At 32.9% G+C, this 20,004-nt stretch overlaps 1 protein-coding gene across 7 annotated transcripts in view; it reads right to left on the minus strand.

Annotated features, from left to right (window-relative positions):
* Positions 1-20,004, minus strand: part of PDS5B (PDS5 cohesin associated factor B) — a 175,205-nt gene that overhangs the window by 81,484 nt on the left and 73,717 nt on the right. For all 7 annotated transcript variants that reach the window (XM_036905006.2, XM_036905005.2, XM_036905008.2 and 4 more), the window contains exons 7-12: positions 18,046-18,126; positions 13,599-13,739; positions 9,804-9,919; positions 7,145-7,239; positions 2,583-2,728; positions 1,269-1,420 (exon numbers count right to left, since the gene is read on the minus strand). In XM_036905006.2, the coding sequence (XP_036760901.1) occupies positions 1,269-1,420; positions 2,583-2,728; positions 7,145-7,239; positions 9,804-9,919; positions 13,599-13,739; positions 18,046-18,126 (731 nt within the window). The remainder of the gene's footprint in view (positions 1-1,268; positions 1,421-2,582; positions 2,729-7,144; positions 7,240-9,803; positions 9,920-13,598; positions 13,740-18,045; positions 18,127-20,004) is intronic.

Genomic DNA, 20,004 nt, shown 5'->3' on the forward strand with positions numbered 1-20,004 from the left:
GATGAGATTTCAAAATCAAAGACCACTTTCTGTAAAAAGAGGAGCCAAAAAAATTATTTAGCTAAATGTACTGGAAACAACCCTATACTCCCAACTCTGTATGACTTTGGTTAAGTTATACATCAGGATCTCAATTTCCTACCTAAATAACAAAGGGTTAAAAAACTATACCAGCTCCTTCCAACTGACAAATTCTAAATGTCATTAAGCTAAAACTAAAGAAATTTTTAAGATTCTTCTGAGTTTTTATAGTGATCATCATGAAAAAAGACCTGGCTCAAAGTGCAAAAAAAAATAAAAGTGGTATCAACTCAATGCAAATCTCTGGGCTTTGATGCCACATACTCAAAAAGTCTAAAAACTTCAATTTTATAAATGTAGTAACTATGAAGTTTCTTAGAAAACGTTAACCTAAGGTACTCAGTTTCTAGTTCCTATGCCTCTTAAAAGGTAAGAGGGCCAACTGGTTCATGTTTTTCTCATTCTGATCTGTTATAGGCAAGATCATTTGGATCCTACTAACAGTGTGTCAAATTAATTCAGATTGCAAACAGGATTTACTGGTCTACTAACAACTAAATGGTAAGGATCCATACAAGATCTTACCTCACACTGGAATAGAAAATACAAAAATTATATTCAGATACTGTGTTTTATATAAATGTATAAACAGTTTTTTTAGCATTGAGTAGGAATTGTTTTTATTTAAAATGTCTATGATCTAAAGGTTTATTTTCATTTGAATTTTATTTGGGAAAAATGCAGACCCTGATAACAAAATCACCTAGGAAACAAAATTTAAATTATAATTACACAGATTCCTATTTTAATTACTCTGTTTACATAAAAGCTATATACATCCCTAAAGTTATATGCAAATTACTGCTTCATTTATAGCTTAGGTGGGAAGGAAACTAGTCACTCACTACCTTCAACTTGCAGTAAAAACTGAAGGAGTTTAAAGTTATAGTTTGCCTAAAACAACAGATCAACGAAAGTCCCATAACACCAAAAGCACCAAGTATTTTTTTTGACACATTTGTTACTTATTTAACTTCCATTAAATACATGAAAAAATGCAACAAGAAAAATATATATTCCTAAATTTCATCCTCTGTGTGAATTATGTATATGGAACATTTAAAATTCCAGATCTTGCCTTTTTTTCTGAGATCTCTGTTGTCACACAAATGATAGTTAAGAGACAGCATGGCTAATGAGTGTTGACAATAGCACCAACTATTTTATACATAGTATCCTTAACCTACCGATCATCAATACTATTTTGATAATATATATGTAGCAATTTGTCTTTGATCCATGAAATCTGTTTTGCAGCATCTTTTCCAGCTGCTGACTGTAACGCATATTTCTTATAAATTTGGGCAAGTCCCATCATGGCTTCTTTGCGCACTCTCCACTGAAAATAAAAACAGTATGTTTCCTTTTAAATTAAAAATGCTTCCAGTTGTATTCAGAAAATACTAGTATTCTAGTTTTTAATTTACTTTACACAATATATTCTCATCAAGCTTTAGTTACTGGATATCAATTAATAATGACTGCATGGAAAAAAGCACAACTATCATTTCAATGTATCTACTATGCAAAGTACAGATATATCAACATGTATAAAGAATAATGCTTTAATATCCTAAACCTATCACCTACCCCTAAAAACAGAAGTCAATCACAATCTACCTACAGTCACTTGGAACTGGTAAGGGAAAGAATGCTACCAAATTTTAAAAGGCAAAGACAGAATTAAGTGGATAAACTGTGACATACCTTTATACAGTTGACCCTTGAACAATACAGGTTTAAACTGCATGGGTCTAGAATAAGTGCAAATTTTTTGCAATAAGCAAACTGGGAAAATTGGGGGGAGATTCACAATAATTTGAAAAAGCATTTTCTTTTCTTTAACTTATTTAAAAAACACAGTATATAATACATAAACAAAATTATTTGTCAATTGACTATTTTGGTTATTGGTAAGGCTTTTGGTCAACAGCAGGATTTTTGGGAGACTCAAAAGTTATACATGGATTTTTAACTATTTAGGGGGTTGGCACCCTTCACCTCCACATTATTCAAGGGTCAACTGTAAATTTTTTCCAAATTGTGGTTGATATTAAGCATACTTGTGCTAAAGGTATTTGTGTATCTGGAAATCAAGCTCAAATATAAGAGGAATGTGTTCAACTATTTGAAATAAATACATGTTTGCTGTAATATATCAACATTGCTTTATTATCGTAGAATGAGTTTGTTCTTTAATTTCACATAAACAGAACACTGTCATCAGTAGAATATCAGTAATGTTTAGAATTTCATGAATCTGCAGATTACTCAAATTTGCAGTCCATCATTCATAGCAATATTCTTCCATTTTTCTTTCAATTACAGATTAGTCCTTACCTCATCCATCCACCACAAAATTTTTCTCAAAAATTTTCTTTTTAATATTTAAATGCTTCCCACTGCCAAATAAAGGACTAATGACATCTATATCTCAATATTTTCAAATGAAATACTATTAAACTTCCAGATTCAACCTACTACTAATTATTCCTACTTACCCGTTTGTCTAACGTTCTCTCTCTCACAAAATTCAGTAAGTGATCATTGACCAGAAGAATATCCTTTTTAGCAGCTGTAACTATAGACACAATAACATCATGTCTAATAGCTTCCTCAGGGTCATGTGACCTCACTTTAAGATATTCTGAAAGATAAAATTTTATTTGATTAAAATAGAAATAAAACCTGAGTAGAAGGTTCAATGTTTTAGGAAAATTAGGAGCAGGGGAGGTAAGAGGGGAGGATAGGGAAAAGGAAGGTCAGTCCTTCAATCAAAATATAGTATTCTACAAGCAACTGAGTATTAAATCCCCTCCCCATTTAGTGGGATAGGGTAGTTAAGGAGTTTTTTACCTCATTAATTAAACAAACCATATAATTAACCAAGAAGTATATCAACATTAAATATTTCACTTTTGTTTTTTATTTAAATGGTTAAAATACTCAAGACAAGTGGTTCTATAGGAAAAAAGCCAGAGTGTTCAAGTTTCTATCCCTTAACTAGGGAAACTGAGTGAGATTATTGAAAGAATAAAATTGAGATACTGACTACTAATAAACAAAATTATTGGGGAGACAATAAGATGATTCATTTAAATGAACTAAGATCAGCCAAAGAGAAAATAGAAGAAATGAAACATTAAACAATTATGATTGACAAGAGGAGGATCTTAAAGTAAAAAACATGGGAGTTCAGATCTGGCACTGTGAAAGCAGAAAGAAAAACTAACATCTTCAGTAATGAAATATTAGGCTTAAGGAAGAGGTACCACAATTGAACATAAATTTAATGAACAAAATATTACTCAGCTTTTTTACTATAAGAGCAGTAAGCTAAGTTTTCATTGCTTGGATTCAGAGTAATAAATATAGCCATGCCTATAACTCAACAAAGAATGCTTATGATTATGAATGGATTTACTTCTCTCTAAATTAACCCTTTAACAAATAATTATAATACAAACACCCATAAAACCACTGCCCAGGTCTTAAGCCCCTGCACTGTGAGCAATCTCCACTAATAGGAACTATTTCAAAAATGAGAAAGAGCTTATGTTGCTAAAGAACTTAGGGGAAAAATGGAAATTTACCTAACTCAGTAAAGAAAGTTACTTTTAGTATTAATTTCAAATGGAGCATGTTAAACATTAAGTTAATTTCCTCCCACCAAGATAAATGAAAGAGTTGTACTTTTCACTGCACTTGTTTGAAATGCAATACATATCATTTTAGGTGCCACTAAGAAAAAGACAATGACACACTATCAATCTTAAGATGCATCCCAATTTCCCTAAAACAAATCATTCATATTAAACAGGTATATACAAGAGCTATTAACTTAGAGATTCCAACTGTGCAGAGGAAAACAGAGAAGAGAGACGAAATTCTTGACGGTTAGCCTGGCAAAGCATCTAGTAACACCCTTCACAAGGTTACTATGTCCCTCAAAGCTTGGCTGAAGGCACAAGGATGAATCTCACAAACACACTGTTAAGTAAGATAAACTCCTGAAACCCTAATAAAATGTGTTTTAAAAGGCACAAGTAACAACAGATGAGATCACAGGAAAAGAGATTTTTCAACAAAATTTTAGCACATGGATGACTAGTAAATAACAGACGACAAAGGAAAAGGATGAAATAAAAGGGGAAGGGAACAAGAAACAAGCTCATTTCCAGGGTTAGAAAAACGCTGAAAGCATTTATGAATTCAAGGCACCAAACAATGAGAAAAGCAGAGATGAAGACTGCAGCTGAAAACATGAGAAGTGGTTGAAAATTTGCATAAAGAGCAGTTAGACCCCTAGATTTTTCAGAGCTGTCTTTTAGCCAACTACAAAAATAAAAATGTGCCCAGAGGCTTAGGACTAGGAAATCATACAACATAACAACATAAATGTTTTATTAAAAAATGAAACTACATTTCATCTTTTGGTAAAGCAAAACATTCAAAACAACTGTAAGGACTAAAAAGGTTATTCACATCTAAAGTATATTTTAGATAGCTATTTAAAAAATCAAAACATCTATTTATTATTTTGTTAATAGTAAATTTTATATTAAGGTTCTGTGCTATGGAAAAAAATACTTAAATTTTTTCACACTTTAAAATAGATTCAGAATATGCATAGAATTACTACACAAGAAAAAAATTCAAACAAGCCAATTAAAAAATGATGGGCTTAAAATTTTAAAAGAAAATATGTTATCAATATGCACATAAAAAGATACTCAATTTCATTAGAAGAATGCAAATTAAAACCACAACAGAACAGTAAGACCTGTGAAAATGGCTAAAATCACAAAGATTAACAACACAAAACATTGGGAAGGATGCTGAACAACAGAAATTCTCAAATGTTTTCTGATACAAGGGGAAAACAAAACAACTAATACAGAAAGTTAGTCGTTATTATAAAGTTAAACATGTTTTTACCCTATTACCAGCAATTTTATTCCTAAGTAGGTCCAAAGAGAAACAGAAACATAAACCCACAGAAACACTTGTACAAAAATAGGCACAGTAATCTTAATCATTATAGTCCCAAACTGAAAATCACCTAAATATCCACCAAAAGAAAAAATGGATCAACAGCTACTGTGTATTCATACAATGGAATACTATTCAAAAATAAGAGAGAATAAAATAATAATATAGGCATGCCGAAACCACTAGCACCTAGACTTTTAAACTCGTAGGATAACTCTTCTCCGGTGAATTTGACTAGCTGAAGAGGAAGCACAAAACTAAAGATTTTCCAATGAACAACCCACCCTGATCACCCTACATTACAGTTCAGTCAATAATCCCATCCAACTACTCAGAACTATCTAAAGAGCTTTTTATTTACTCCCCCACTCTTAACAATGAGAAGACAGCACAGACTGCCAAGCGTTTGAGGAAAGCTTCCAACATTGAAAATAGAGACAAAAGCAACAAAAGCAAATAAAAGATAGCAAAACAAGTTAGCTTAAACAAACATTTTGTAAGAAAAAGAAAACTTCCCTCAAAATACTATCACTTATTTTCTCAGAGAATTACACCAATAACAAGAAATGGATGCCACAAAGAAAGGAACATCCAGGGGAAAAGAGGAGGAAAAGAAAGGGGAGAACCTGACAGACACACAAACACACAGACACAAACACATCCACACACCCCAAGTTCAGATGCGAATAGGCAGATAGAGGGTTCCAAGCATGATAGCTCCCCCAAAAAAGGATGACAATAATAAATATCTATTTAAATCTGACTGACAGGAATTCAACAAAACCTGAAAGCACTGCTATAACAAACTATTATATTACAAAAGGATATGCTTTATGATTTTATCAGAAGGAACTCAGAAGGAAGTGATAAGATTTAAGAAGAAACTGTAAGCAAAGACTGTAAAAAAAAGAGCAGTTAAAAATTACTGCAAGTTGGCAAAGTTTTAAAAAGATTAAATAACTAAATAACAACAAAAATAATGTGAAAGGTAGAAAGAGAGTGTTCACAGTTAAAGCTGTCAAGGGTCCGTGATTGCTCAGGAAGAAACTAGAGAATTCTGATTAACTTCAGACTTCATTAATCAATTATGCAGTGAAAGCTCAAAAGAGGATGTTACCTTCCAAGCCCATGGCCGGGAGGAAAAAAAGAAAAAGACAAAGAAAATTAATCAATTGAGCAGACAAGAGGAAAATAGAAAAAGAGAAACAAAGAAGATGCATGGCAAATAGAAAACACCAGAATAACATGAAAAGAACAAGTTCAATTATGTCAAATATGAATTTTATCATTCCAATAAAATTTTAAAAATATATTACAACACTATGTATTTTATGTACAGATACACATGTGGCCTAGATTAAAAAAACATGAATAGGATGCGGAACAAATTTAGCAGAGTGGTTACCCTCTGGAGAAATAGGAAGGAGAATAGTTTAGAAGGGGCATTTCAACTATATCCACAATTGTCTTTTTTTTTAATCTCTTAAGCAAATAAATACAGCAAAATGTTAACATTTCTGAGGAAGACACAGGGCTGTTATATTCATCTGTATTTTCTGAACTATTTTGTTCAGAAAAATTAAAAATTTTTCTAACAATTTTAAAAAACAGCAATAGTCAGATACAGGATATTCTCCTTAGTATAAAAATTCAAAGTTCTGAACTGCCTTATAATCATACCGATTTCAGAAAAGTTACCTTTATTTAGAATGGTTAAATTAGGTCACAAATTAATGACTCACCTCAGTTCTCAAAATATTAGCATTAAAATCTTGTAAGCTATTCAAATCAAAACTTGTTCAAATCCAAATGCCTGAAATAATTTTAGAATTGTCTTTAAACTAAGAAACTAATAATATCTGGTAACACCAACTTTTTGAAGGTGCCTCTAGCCTAAGTAGGCAATAGGAAGTAAAAATTCTAGCTTCAGAGAGCAAATTCAGTGATGAACTGAAACAAGATTTCACCTACTACAAGAACAAAGAAAAAAGTTTTTTTCCTACACAAAAAACCAATTTTTTTTTTTTTACCAAGAGCATCTAAGAATATTTATTGTTAAGGGATATAGTACCTGTTAAGTCCTTTGCTAAATCAGGATGGTTCATGAGACAATGGCTGGCAAATTTCACACATTCCAGGCGGATTGGTACATGGATATCATTAAACCTAGTAAAATATAAAATGCATAATCTTTAAGTAAGAGAAATAGGTATGTGTTTAATCTACACTCAATTTATAATTATTTCTCTAATTAAAAGAAAAACAATGCCTGTAGGATAATTCAAAGTAGAGCCAGACTATTTTAACAAAGTTTTGATGTACTACTATTTTTATATATGAATGCTCTGAAAGCTCTATTTTAAACTAGGGCATAACTAGTTCCTATGAGAAGTATATGTACTTTTAAGAAACATGTTTAAACAATACACGTTTGGCTCTATACAACTATTGGAATGACAATGTTTTTCCTAAAAATATTATACTTTCAAATATATCTGTTTACGCAAGTGTGTTAACACAGTCCATAGATACATTATATAAATTCCATTCTGTTTGAAAAGAAAACCTTTCTTCCAAGAATTCTTTTTAGATAAAGGGTATTCACAAATGTTTGTTAGATCTTGCACCAAACCCTGTATTATTTTGTATGACTCTAAAATCATGCTCCCATTACTCCTGTCCAGATAACCATCACAATATCACATTTCTACTAATATCAAAGGTGATAGTTACATGGAAATGGAAATGTCTCAGAACATATCACTAAAAAATTAAAACTCTTTGGTTAACATGTTATTTAAGTATATTTTAATCTTGTATTTCCCCTCCATCTCTCTTCTATTTTCCTTGTAAATTACTTGGTGAAGCAACTGTTTTGTGTTTGTGTACGTAGTTTCTCCACAGTTTAGATTTTGCTAATTAGTATTGTTCTGATGTCAATTAACATGCTGTCCTTTCTCCTAAATCTTACAAGTTTACCATTAGATCTAAAACGTGATCTTATTTAAGGTTCAATTTTTTTAGCAAGACTACTTCACAGATTGTGTTCCTCAGTCAGGAAGCACATGTCTGGTTGTCTCTAAACCACTGATGTTCAAAAACCTATACACATTAACTCATCATGGACTACAAAACTTATTTAAAAAGAAAAAAACTTTTAAAGTAAGAACAAGAACATTAAAGTGAAGCAAGAGTTTTCCATTCAATATTTTCATGTCTTAATTCCAAATCTTGCATCACCCAATGCCCTAAGAAACAAAATTTAGCACCTTACAGGAGAAAAAAAGTCTTCAAAATGAGCATCAAATTATTTATAAAAGCATATCATCAGAAAAGAAAATGGCTCCATCAAGTATACAAAAAAAAGTTATAAAACCTAGCCTATGGTCTCGGAAGTTTCCTGAGTGTTTTGAATCCATATACTCAATCCCAGTATACTCCACCATTTCTCAGCTAAGTATGTACCATATAACCATTATAAGTAAATGTAAGGCATCTTAAAAAAAAACTCTTATCTCTTTGAAATTGGTAATAATATGTGAGTTTTATGTCATTAATATTAAGAGGAACTACAATGTAATAGAAAGTTGACATACATTTAAATTAGGATTTTTCCTCCTAAAAAGCTGTAGTCTGCATAGTCCAAAACCTGACTTAAAGACATATTAAATGATTCTCTGTAAAAATTGTATTTTTGTTTTAACACAGTTAATAAAATTGGCTTTACATTAACATATTTTTAAGTTGTACAATTTAATTAAACAAAATATTTTGCCCTACTGCCCAAGAGCTTTCCACTGTATTAAACTCAACATGACAATGGGCTAATATTTGTTAGTTTAATGTACCTTGTTAAATATTATTACTGAGCTACATAAATCAGAACTTAGCACTTAAACAAGCACTTATAAAACTTATATCCTCACTTAATAAATTAGAAAAGAACAAGAGATACTGAATTTATCATCATCATTGACAGTTCTGATACTGAAATGGAAAGCAAAGTAGTTAGTGATAACAATGCAAATATTTCAATATAAAGAAAACAGAAGAGTCTTTAAATCCTATTTAATTATTATTTGTTACAAGAACAATATGGGGGGGGCCTCCTTTATCAAGGTCAAAGTAGGTTTCAGCCAAGGCACTTTAAGTGGTTTTAATGTATTACAGGTCAGGGATACCTTTAGAAATGTAATGAAATGAAACCCTCTCACAGAAAAGAGAAATACACAAACACACTAAAATTTCTCCTACCAATTTCAGAGGGTTTGTGGATCATTAAAAGCAAATAGGGAACCCAGAAGGAGGTTAGGAGGAGGAATATACAAAATCATTCATTTATTCATTCTGTGGACACCCTTATCCTTACCTCTGAATAATCTAATTAAATATAATTTTTTGTGGAGGCGCTGTATCTCACAATGATGTATTTTCAGTCAGAATAAATCACTGCAATGTAATATTAGATTTTAATTTCATGATTGTAATACTTTGTGGGCTACCTCTTTAAGTGTATCATCTTTTAAAAATTACTGAGGATAAAATAAGGTGAAAAGAAAAAGGGCAATTGTAAATATGGCTTAATCTCTATTAGCATTCAAAAATCTAAAATACAAAACCGTTCAATTTTATGATTCCAGAGAACAATCTTATATGTGAATGGTGTTTTAAAATAATATAAATAGATATACATATATATTACTTCTAAACAGGAGACCAAAATCATATACCTGCCCAAGTAACATTGCCAAAGTGGTTTGTTTTGAGAAGCCAATTCTGAGTCCTTTGCCCCAAACATTTTTGCCAGTAGTTTAACAACTTGCAGGCGTTCCTCATTATCATTGCTCTAAAACAAAACACAACCACAGCTTTAAAACCATGAGGTACATATATTCACAATTAATTTTCCCATGATTTCCCTTATCCTCCAGTTCAACAGAAAACCTTCCATGAACTCCACCTGAAAAATTATACAAATACTCAATATACTTTTCACAAAATTAAATGTTATCTTACATGCTCTGATCAGAACAAATTACATTAATCAGTACTCCTAAGTGAAAATATGTAGAAAACTATCCAAAGTTTGATTAAATGTTAAAGGTCCCTCCTACAGGCTTATTTCTATTCAGAGTCAAATTCAAAAACTAACTCACATCAGACTCCTTGAAAAACTATTTGTGATTTTTAAGAACAAACACTGATAGAGACCAGGCCTACCGTAATCAGAGAATTCTGCATGACTGTACTGGTTAAGCTCTTTGCAGAAATAAACACATGCTAAAGTCTCCCACTATGAGAGTCAGTTCATCTACATATACCAGATTCATAACAGAGTTCAACAATGTGAAGCCTGCACACAGAAAAACTAAAATTTGTGCTTTATGTATTAATGTTGTAGGTACCCTGTGAATAAGAACTCAATTTTATTACTGATGTTGGTGCCTCCAACTAGTGACACAATGATCAAATGAATGAGCCAGCCAGAATACTAGACAAGCATAAAATCTAACAATCAGGAATATCAAAGAGGACTGATGTTCAAGGAGCTAAGGACAGAACTGTACAACTTGTTTTTAAAAATCAGCACCTCAGCCAGTGCTGGTTCTTGGGGGTATCTCAGTAATATGACCTAACCTATCTCTATTATTTTTCTCATCATTCCTCTAAGTACTTTTCAACCCTGGCTGCACATCAGAATGTCCTACAAAGCTTTTAAAAAAAAAAAAAAGACAACACACAAAAAACCCCAAATGAGGCCAGGACTCTACTGTCAGAAATTCTGGTCAACTGATCTGGTTTAATGCCTTGACATCTGCTTGTTTAAGGCTCCACAGGTGAAGATTCTAATAGGCAGCCAGGGATGACTTAAACTTAATGCTACTGTCCAACTGTAATTCTTTGTGTTCCACAAATTTAACCAGCCCCTTCTTACCTCTATATGCTTTTGCATGTTGTTTCCTTTACTTCATTTGTATACTGTATCTTTTATGACACTTAACAATGCCTGGCCTTTTATTAGATTCAGATTTTTTTCCTTGCTTTCCCTACTAGATGTCAAATCTGCTGGTGATCATTCCTCATTTTTGTATTTTTATCCAGTATTTTTATCAGAGAAAATCAGACCAAAAAATAATTCAAAAGAAGACTGCCTCCTGCCTCATCAAAATTGCTAAGTAAATGAAAAAAGGGGGCAGGGAGGCCAATGAAACAAGTGGCTCGCTTGAAAAATATACCAATACACTCCAGAATGAAACAAAAATAATTATTTGCTGGTTCTTGGGGGTACCTACCAACACACTACCAACATGAACTGTTTATTTTGTTGTTTTTTTAAGACAAAATTTTTAGAAACAAGAAATACAACACTTCAAGAACTTTTCTGGTGGTACACTGGGGTTCATCAAAGATTAATTATAACCAGCTTTACTTACCCTTCCTATAATAATTTGAAAGAGAAAAGAGTATTCCCTAAATGTACAAATTAAACTCAATTTAATGGTGTAATTTTTTTATTGACTTTATTCCCTGTGCTATACTTTTCACCCCCATGACTTGCTTAACTTTAATTGGAAATTATCCTGTTTCATCACTTTATCCTGTTTCATCACTTTCCCAACTCCCTCCCCTATTGCAACCACCAGTTTGTTCTATGTATTTATGAGAATATTTCTGGTTTATTTGTTCATTTGATTTTAGATTCTACATATTAGTGAGATCATATGGTATTTATCTTCCACAGTCTGACTTATTTTACTAATACCCTCTAGGTTCATCCTCATTCCTGCAAATGGCAGGATTTCATTCTTTTTTTACAGTTAATATTCCACTGTGTATGCATCACACCTTCTTTATCCATTTACCTTTCAATGGTCACTTAAGTACCTTCCACATCTTGGCACCTGTAAATAATGCTGTGATAAACATATGAGGACACATGTCTTTTTAATTGGTGATTCTGTTTTCTTCAGGTAAATATCTAGACATGCAATTCCAGGCTAGTATCATATTCCTACTTTTAATTGTTTGAGGAACCTCCATATTGTTTTCCATAGTAGCTACACCAATTTATATTCCCAACAATGTACAGGATTTTCTTTTCTCCACATCCTCAGCAATACTTGGTATTTCTTGCCTCTTTGACAAGAGTTATTCTGACTGCTGTAGGTTGATAGCTCATTGTGGTTTTGATTAGCATTTCCCTGATTAGTGACATCAAGCATCTTCTCATGTGTCTCTTGGCCAACTGTATGTCTTCTTTGGGAAAATGTCTATTCAGATCTTTTTTTTAATCAGATTTTTTTTTTTTTGCTACTGCATTGTATGAGTTCTTCATATATCTTGGATATTAGCCCCTTACTGGATATAACATTTCAAATACATCCTCCCATTCAGGCTGCTTTTTCATTTCACAGGTTTCCTTAAAAAAGCAGTGCAGAAGCTTTTTAGTTTGATGTAGTAGTTTTCACTTGTTTATTTTTGCTTTTGTTTCCCTTGCCTAAGAGACGTATCCAGAAAAGAATTACTAATGTTGATGGCTCAAGAGTTACTGCCTATGCTTTCTTCTAGGAGTTTTATGGTTTCAGCTCTTACATTTAGGCCTTTAATCCATTTTGAGTTTATTTTTGTGTATGGTGTAAGACAGCAGTCCACTTTTATTCTTTTGCATGTAGCTGTCCAGTTTTCCCAACACCAGTTATTGAAGAGACTGTCTTTTTCCCCAGTGTATATTCTCGCCTCCTTTGTCATCAATTAATTGATCATATAACCATTGGTTTATTTCTGGGCTCTCTATTCTGTTCCATTGATCTATCTCTACATTCATTTTTGTGCCAGCACCATACTATTTTGAATACCACAGCTTCGTAGTAGAGTTTGAAATCAAGGCATGTGATACATCCAACTTTTGCTTGTCTTTCTCAAGATTGCTTTGGCTATTTAGGGTCTTCTGTAATTCACACAAACTTTAAGATTATGTGCTATAGTTCTTTGAAAAATACCTTTGGTATCTGCAAACAAAACTCAATTTTATGACATACTTTAATGTCAAAGCATAGGGACATGCCATCAAAAGATTCCAGAGAACTATGTGAAAACCAAAGGAGTTTTCAACTTAGGCAAATATAATAAGCACAAAGAGAAAATATTACACACTACGTGGATAACAGACACTCATCTTACGGTCCAATCAAGAGGTCTTGAGAACCACTACAAACTGTGCCTTGAAAACATAAGCTTGATGTATAGCTATGACCTCAAAAGTTAGTCACAACCTAGAATCCATTGGAAAATACTGGAAGAAAATACTATAATGCAAATCATTGGATTAGGGAGCCACTACCTGCTAGGCACCATGCCAGGCACTAGAGACACACAAAGAGGAAAGCACAAACATGTAAATAAGTAACAGTAATATACCACCACAATTGTAACACTCAGTTAAAACCACTGTAAGAACTAAAAAGCCATAAATAATGCTCTTTGTTTATTTGATTGACAGACCATATTATTTTTATAATGATTACCTTTAATTTAAATTCAAGCTGGGGTAAAACTGAGAGCAGCAAATGACTATCAATATTGTAGAGCTCCAAAATTAAGTCAAAGACATGCTCTGATAAATCGCTGATAGATGTTTTCCCAAGCATCAGAACCTGATTAAAAAACTTTGAGAAAGAAAATTTATCATTAATAGAAACACCATAGATAAAATCAATTGTCTAAAATCTTAATTATTATTCAATTAAATTCATTATTATTTTATACAAATATCAAAATAGGCATATCAAAACAATTTCTTTTCTAACAGGTAGCAAACCACCGCAGGCTACATGGAAAGTTAAAACATGGAATTCACTTTGCACACAATAAAAGACAGACAATTTGTATTGAATTATCAATTAACATATCAATAAACACCCTACACACCAAATGCCTTCTCCCCATTATATTTGCTGCATTTTATCCTGTATTATAGTTATTTGTGTACACGACTTAGTTTCTTTACTAGATAAAACATTTTAAGAGCAAGGGGCCACATCTTGTCACCTTAGCAAGTATGGGAGGTGCCAGCATCGAGGACAGAGACTTACACCTTCATAGAAGGGGCCAATTCCATTTTTTAAATACTTAGTTTTATACTTACAACGCAAAACAACCTCTTTCTAATCCTTTTTGTCTTCTTTTACATTCTGATGATCAATGTGTACATATGTACAAGATTTACAGCAGTAAAATCTAATACACAAACACAAGGAAAATTCAAATTTGAATTTTTTGGAGGAGCCAGCTCTAAATAGTCCCCGTACTCAGATCATTCATCATTTACTGCTGAAACTGGTAAAGGTACACAGCATAATAGCTCCTTTCTCTATAAAGTCTTCCAAGTATGTTAAAAATTAACACAGAGCATATGCCACATATTCTCAACACATCTTCTGTCTCCTTGAAGAAGTTAAGAATTGTTTACACTACATCAACTGCCCTGACCTCTTCTATGACAGTTAACACACAACTTGGCTTGAATAGATTTTTTACATGCAAAGTACAAAGCCAACGACTTCACATTTCTCTTTCCTGCTTGCTTTTATTTCTTGGATTATTTTCAAATGAAGCTTTTTAGGTCTATAAACCTGTATAAATTACCTATCCATATAGGGGAGAAAAGAAATTCTTTTTTATCGGTTTTAAAAATAAGTTTGTCCTCCTTACTTATCCATTTTATGTAAAATGTATTTCATAACAATAAAGATTAAAGTCTTATTCAGGTTGAAAATGAGGTGGCTTTGTTGTTTTCTTTCACAAACTTTCTCATGTTTGAAAACAGTAAATCTACCTTTCCTTAACAAAAAACAATAATCCTTTCCAATCTAGTCACCTTGGTGATCAAATTGCCCTTCTATCGCTCTAAGGAAAACTCATTTGAAAGTAAAAAAAATAATAATAATAATTCCCTGGTTTAACTTCTTACAAATTCCATCAAAAAAATTTAACACTTGTAATCTTCAAAAAGACAAGGATCAAGTCAGTATTCTCTGTTTTATAGCCAGAGCCTAGCACAGTGCCTGATACAGAGTAGGTACTGGAGACTTACTCAGTAAATGAATGAGGTATCGTGAAACAAATAAAAGTAAAATAACCTACACCCTCCATGATGCTCTGCAGTTTAATAGAGGCAGATACAGATTTGATTAAAGTATTTTCTTCCAAAAAAACATTAGTCTTTCATTTATAAGTGGGTAATTTTCACACTACAAATTAAATTATTTTATTTTAACAATTGCCTCCTAATAAAAGGACTATAAGTTAAAAGTCAGTAATGAATTGTACCTTAAACAGTCAGTTTTAGTTACAAGTGTTTTCACATTAAGTAACACATTCTCTACCACTGCCCCAAGCATTATTAATCCCAATATACAGATGCAAAAACTGAACAGAAGCAAGATTAAGGAACTTAACCAAATTTTACCTATATCAAGATGGACTCGATACAATTTCTCAGCCCAACAACATAATTTTGTGCTATCTCTTAAAACTTGTGATTAAAAACATCTGGTGAAAAACAGTAATATTACCAAGAAGTGATCAATGTAGGAAACTTTTTCAACTGTCACTATGTACTTTTTTGTTTTTAATACTGTTTTACCTTTTTAAAAAATCTATTTAATTATCCTGAGTTGTCAAGTTAGAACAAATCACATTTTAAAAAATAATCTAGAACACACAGTGATTTCTTATGTCCCATATATATAACAATCATTATCTATAAAGAGCAACTTGAATACGTCTATATATTCATGAATGAAAAAGATACAATTAAAAAACAGAAGTGGGGTTGTTGTTATCTCAGTATGCTACCTTTATTTTTGCTTGCAAGTTCTCTACTAGGAAGGTAAATGAATAATGGCTTTTACAAGCCCAAAAAGGCTGAGAATGAGTTTTAACATTATATTCACTTTATCCTACCACAAGACAATTACAAATTCACTGTAAAGTAATTTTACATGTAACTGTATAAGTTTGAGATAGCAAAGTAAGACCAATTATAAGGGAATAAAGGAGGAAAAAAATATTTTAATGACTTGTTAATAACCCTCAAGGTAAGAGACAAGAAAACAGGGAGAAATAGGAAAATAATGGACAGAGTAATGGGAATATATATATATATTATTGAAAATAAACTCAGACCATTCTCCTAATCTTGTGCTTCCTGCCACCAGCTTCTGATAGACTTTACAGGAAAGTATGGGGTGGGGAGGTTCTATTTCTGTAGGCAAGAACTAAAACCAAGACACTAACATGAGGTGATAGGGAAATGCTTTTACCTTGATTTAAAGTAATTCCTTGGTCCTTTATCTTCCCTTTAACTTTTCTTACAAATCTTTTTAAACATAAACAAATGTTGAGAAAATATATAATGAACTTAATCACCTAGCTCCAATAGATAACACCATTCTATTCTGAACATTTTTTCTTTTATTACCCAACCAAATATTTATTTCCACAATTGCTGCAAGATATCATCATGGTATAGTATTAATTTCTTATTTTTATGCCAGAGAAAGGCATCAAAAAGAGGTAAATGTTCCTCTAAAAAATACCTGGCTTGACAATATCAATTTAAATAAACGACCACCAGGAGGCGCTCACCTAGTATATCTAATGGGCCATGGAGAGAAGTCATTCAGAGGCACTTGAAGCAAAGGAAAAGGGAAGGGGTAATTAATCATAAAATGCTTAAGTCTGGTCTGCACACTTCAACTGCCATTAGGTCAGTAAAGAAAAAAACTGAATCCACTGAATCTAACCAATTTACTCCAGCCAACAGCCAAGATGCACAAAACTCACAGAAATCAATACTCAAAGAGAATTCTCTGCCAATCTTGGAGTTATTAAGACAGATTACACTATTTTCTACTACTGAAAGTTCTCCCTCCAAAACAATTTATTTACATATTAAATACATTTTTCCAAATCATCATGTGCTTAGATTTTTAAGGCTGTAAGCCAGAAACAAAACCTGAGATTTACCAAGGCACTGTTTTATAAAGTATGCTACTTTTCATGATGTATTTATATATATTGACTTAAATTTTTGTATACTACAAGTAAAATCCTCCTTCAATAAACCGTGAAAATTAAGTAAATAAATAATTATAAAAGGTTTTCTTTCTCACTTTTCTCAAGACAGATTTACATCCTTTATGTGTTTGGAAGTGGTGAAAGTAGAAAGTAGGTGGAGAGACAAAACTGCTACACAATTCCAGAGGCCAACATGAGCACTGTGTTCTAGATTTGTTCCAGCAGGCACCATTCACATGGAATACAATGTGAATGGGGCCATCTAGAGTTGTGCAACTCCACAGAACGGTGGAGAGAAAATAAAACTTGAAATAAGCTCCTAGTGAAACTATCAGCTAAAATATATTTCTTCTGAAAACAAAAGATGGTCTATCATAATTAAGTAGATTTGGAATGATACTGAAAAGACTCATTTCATCTGAAAGGTAGATGTAGATGGAACCTACTCCAGGGAGAGCAAGATAGGCAACTTTCATCAAATCACTGTCATTAATATTTGCCTTCAATTTTTAGATCTTGGTATTAGTTCATATCTTCTTGTATAAATCAATGTAATCTCCAAAAAACTATAAGCGACTTTTCTGAATAATGAAAAGTTTCCTATGTTTTATCTAACATTTAACTCTACTATTAACATTAGAAATCTTACTGACCAAAATGAAAGTTGTTTTAGTTCTAGGTAATTTGAAAGAAGTAAATCAGTGAACAAATGAGATGAGCTAACCTTCCAGAAAACATTAACCAACAATAATTTTAAATAAGGAGAAAGAAAATACATTATGATTAAAACATAAAATTTTAAAGTACATACTATTTTCTGAAATTTTGCTTCTGACAGTCTTTAAAATTTTGGCTCTATCCTTCTGACAACCAATTACAAGTAAGACTTACATTGGTGATATATGGTTCAATAGCTTGAGCTGTCCTCTTCAGTAAGGCCTTTGCCAAATCATATGCTTGCTTGTTTAAATTCTGAAAAACATAAACAATATCTCTATGAAAAACAGAGTATCACCTATATCAAAAAAGCTATTCTCATTGTCAAATGGCCATCCTGCCTGAAGCAATCTACAGATTCAGTGCAATCCCTATCAAAATACCAACAGCATTCTTCAACAAACTAGAAAAAATAGTTTTAAAATTCATATGGAACCACAAAAGACCTCAAATAGCCAAAGCAATCCTGAGAAGGAACAATACAGCAGGGGGATCTCACTTCCCAACTTCAAGCTCTACTACAAAGCCACAGTTATCAAGACAATTTGGTACTGGCACAAGAACAGACCCACAGACCACAGAACAGAACTGAGACTCCAGATATTAACCCAAACATATATGGTCAAGTAATATACGATAAAGGAGCCATGGACATACCATGGGGAAATGACAGCAGTTTCAACAGCTGGTGTTGGCAAAACTGGACAGCTACTTACAAGAGAATGAAACTAGATCACTGTCTAACCCCATACACAAAAGTAAATTCAAAATGAATCAAAGACCTGAATTTAAGTCATGAAACCATAAAACTCTTAGAAAAAACCATAGGCAAAAATCTCTTGGATATAAACATGAGCAACTTTTTCATGAACATATCTCCCCGGGCAAGGGAAACAAAAGCAAAAATGAACAAGTGGGACTATATCAAGCTGAAACACTTCTGTAGAGCAAAGGACACCACCAACAGAACAAAAAGGTACCCTACAGTATGGGAGAATATATTCATAAATGACAGATCCGATAAAGGGTTGACATCCAAAATATATAAAGAGCTCACGCACCTCAAAAAACAAAAAGCAAATAATCCAATTAAAAATTGGGCACAGGATCTGAACAGACACTTCTCCAAAGAAGAAATTCAGATGGCCAACAGGCACATGAAAAGATGCTCCACATTGCTAATCATCAGAGAAATGCAAATTAAAACCACAATGAAATATCACCTCACACCAGTAAGAATTGTCACCATCCAAAAGACAGACAACAACAAATGTTGGTGAGGTTGTGGAGAAAGGGGAACCCTCCTACACTGCTGGTGGGAATGTAAACTAGTTCAACCATTGTGGAAAGCAGCATGGAAGTTCCTCAAAAAACTCAAAATAGAAATACCATTTGACCCAGGATTTCCACTCCTAGGAATTTACCCTAAGAATGCAGCAGTCCAGTTTGAAAAAGACAGATGCACTCCTATGTTTATCGCTGCACTGTTTACAATAGCCACGAAATGGAAGCAACCTAAGTGTCCATCAGTAGATGAATGGATAAAGAAGATGTGGTACATATACACAATGGAATATTACTCAGCCATAAGAAGAAAACAAATCCTACCATTTGCAACAACATGGATGCAGCTAGAGGGTACTGGCTCGGTGAAATAAGCCAGGTGGAGAAAGACAAGTACCAAATGATTTCACTCATTTGTGGAGTATAAGAACAAAGAAAAAAACTGAAGGAACAAAACAGCAGTAGACTCACAGAACCCAAGAATGGACTAAGTTACCAAAGGGAAAGGGACTGGGGAGAATGGGTGGGAAGGGAGAGATAAGGGGGAAAAAAGTGGGGGCATTACTATTAGCAGACATAATGGGGGGGGCACGGGGAGGGCTTTACAACACAGAGAAGACAAGTAGTGATCCTACAGCATCTTACTACGCTGATGGACAGTGACTGTAATGGGGTATGTGGGGGGGACTTGGTGATGGGGGGAGTCTAGTAAACGTAATGTTCCTCAGGTAATTGTAGATTAATGATACCAAAAGAAAATAAATAAATAAAAGATTAAGATGGGGGGGCTTGGGGGGAAAGGCTACTCTAGTAAGTCCATGAGAAAACTGCCCAAGACTCACATAAAAT

The sequence above is a fragment of the Manis pentadactyla genome, chromosome 2 (genome assembly GCF_030020395.1).
Source record: "Manis pentadactyla isolate mManPen7 chromosome 2, mManPen7.hap1, whole genome shotgun sequence".
Lineage (NCBI taxonomy): Eukaryota > Metazoa > Chordata > Mammalia > Pholidota > Manidae > Manis > Manis pentadactyla.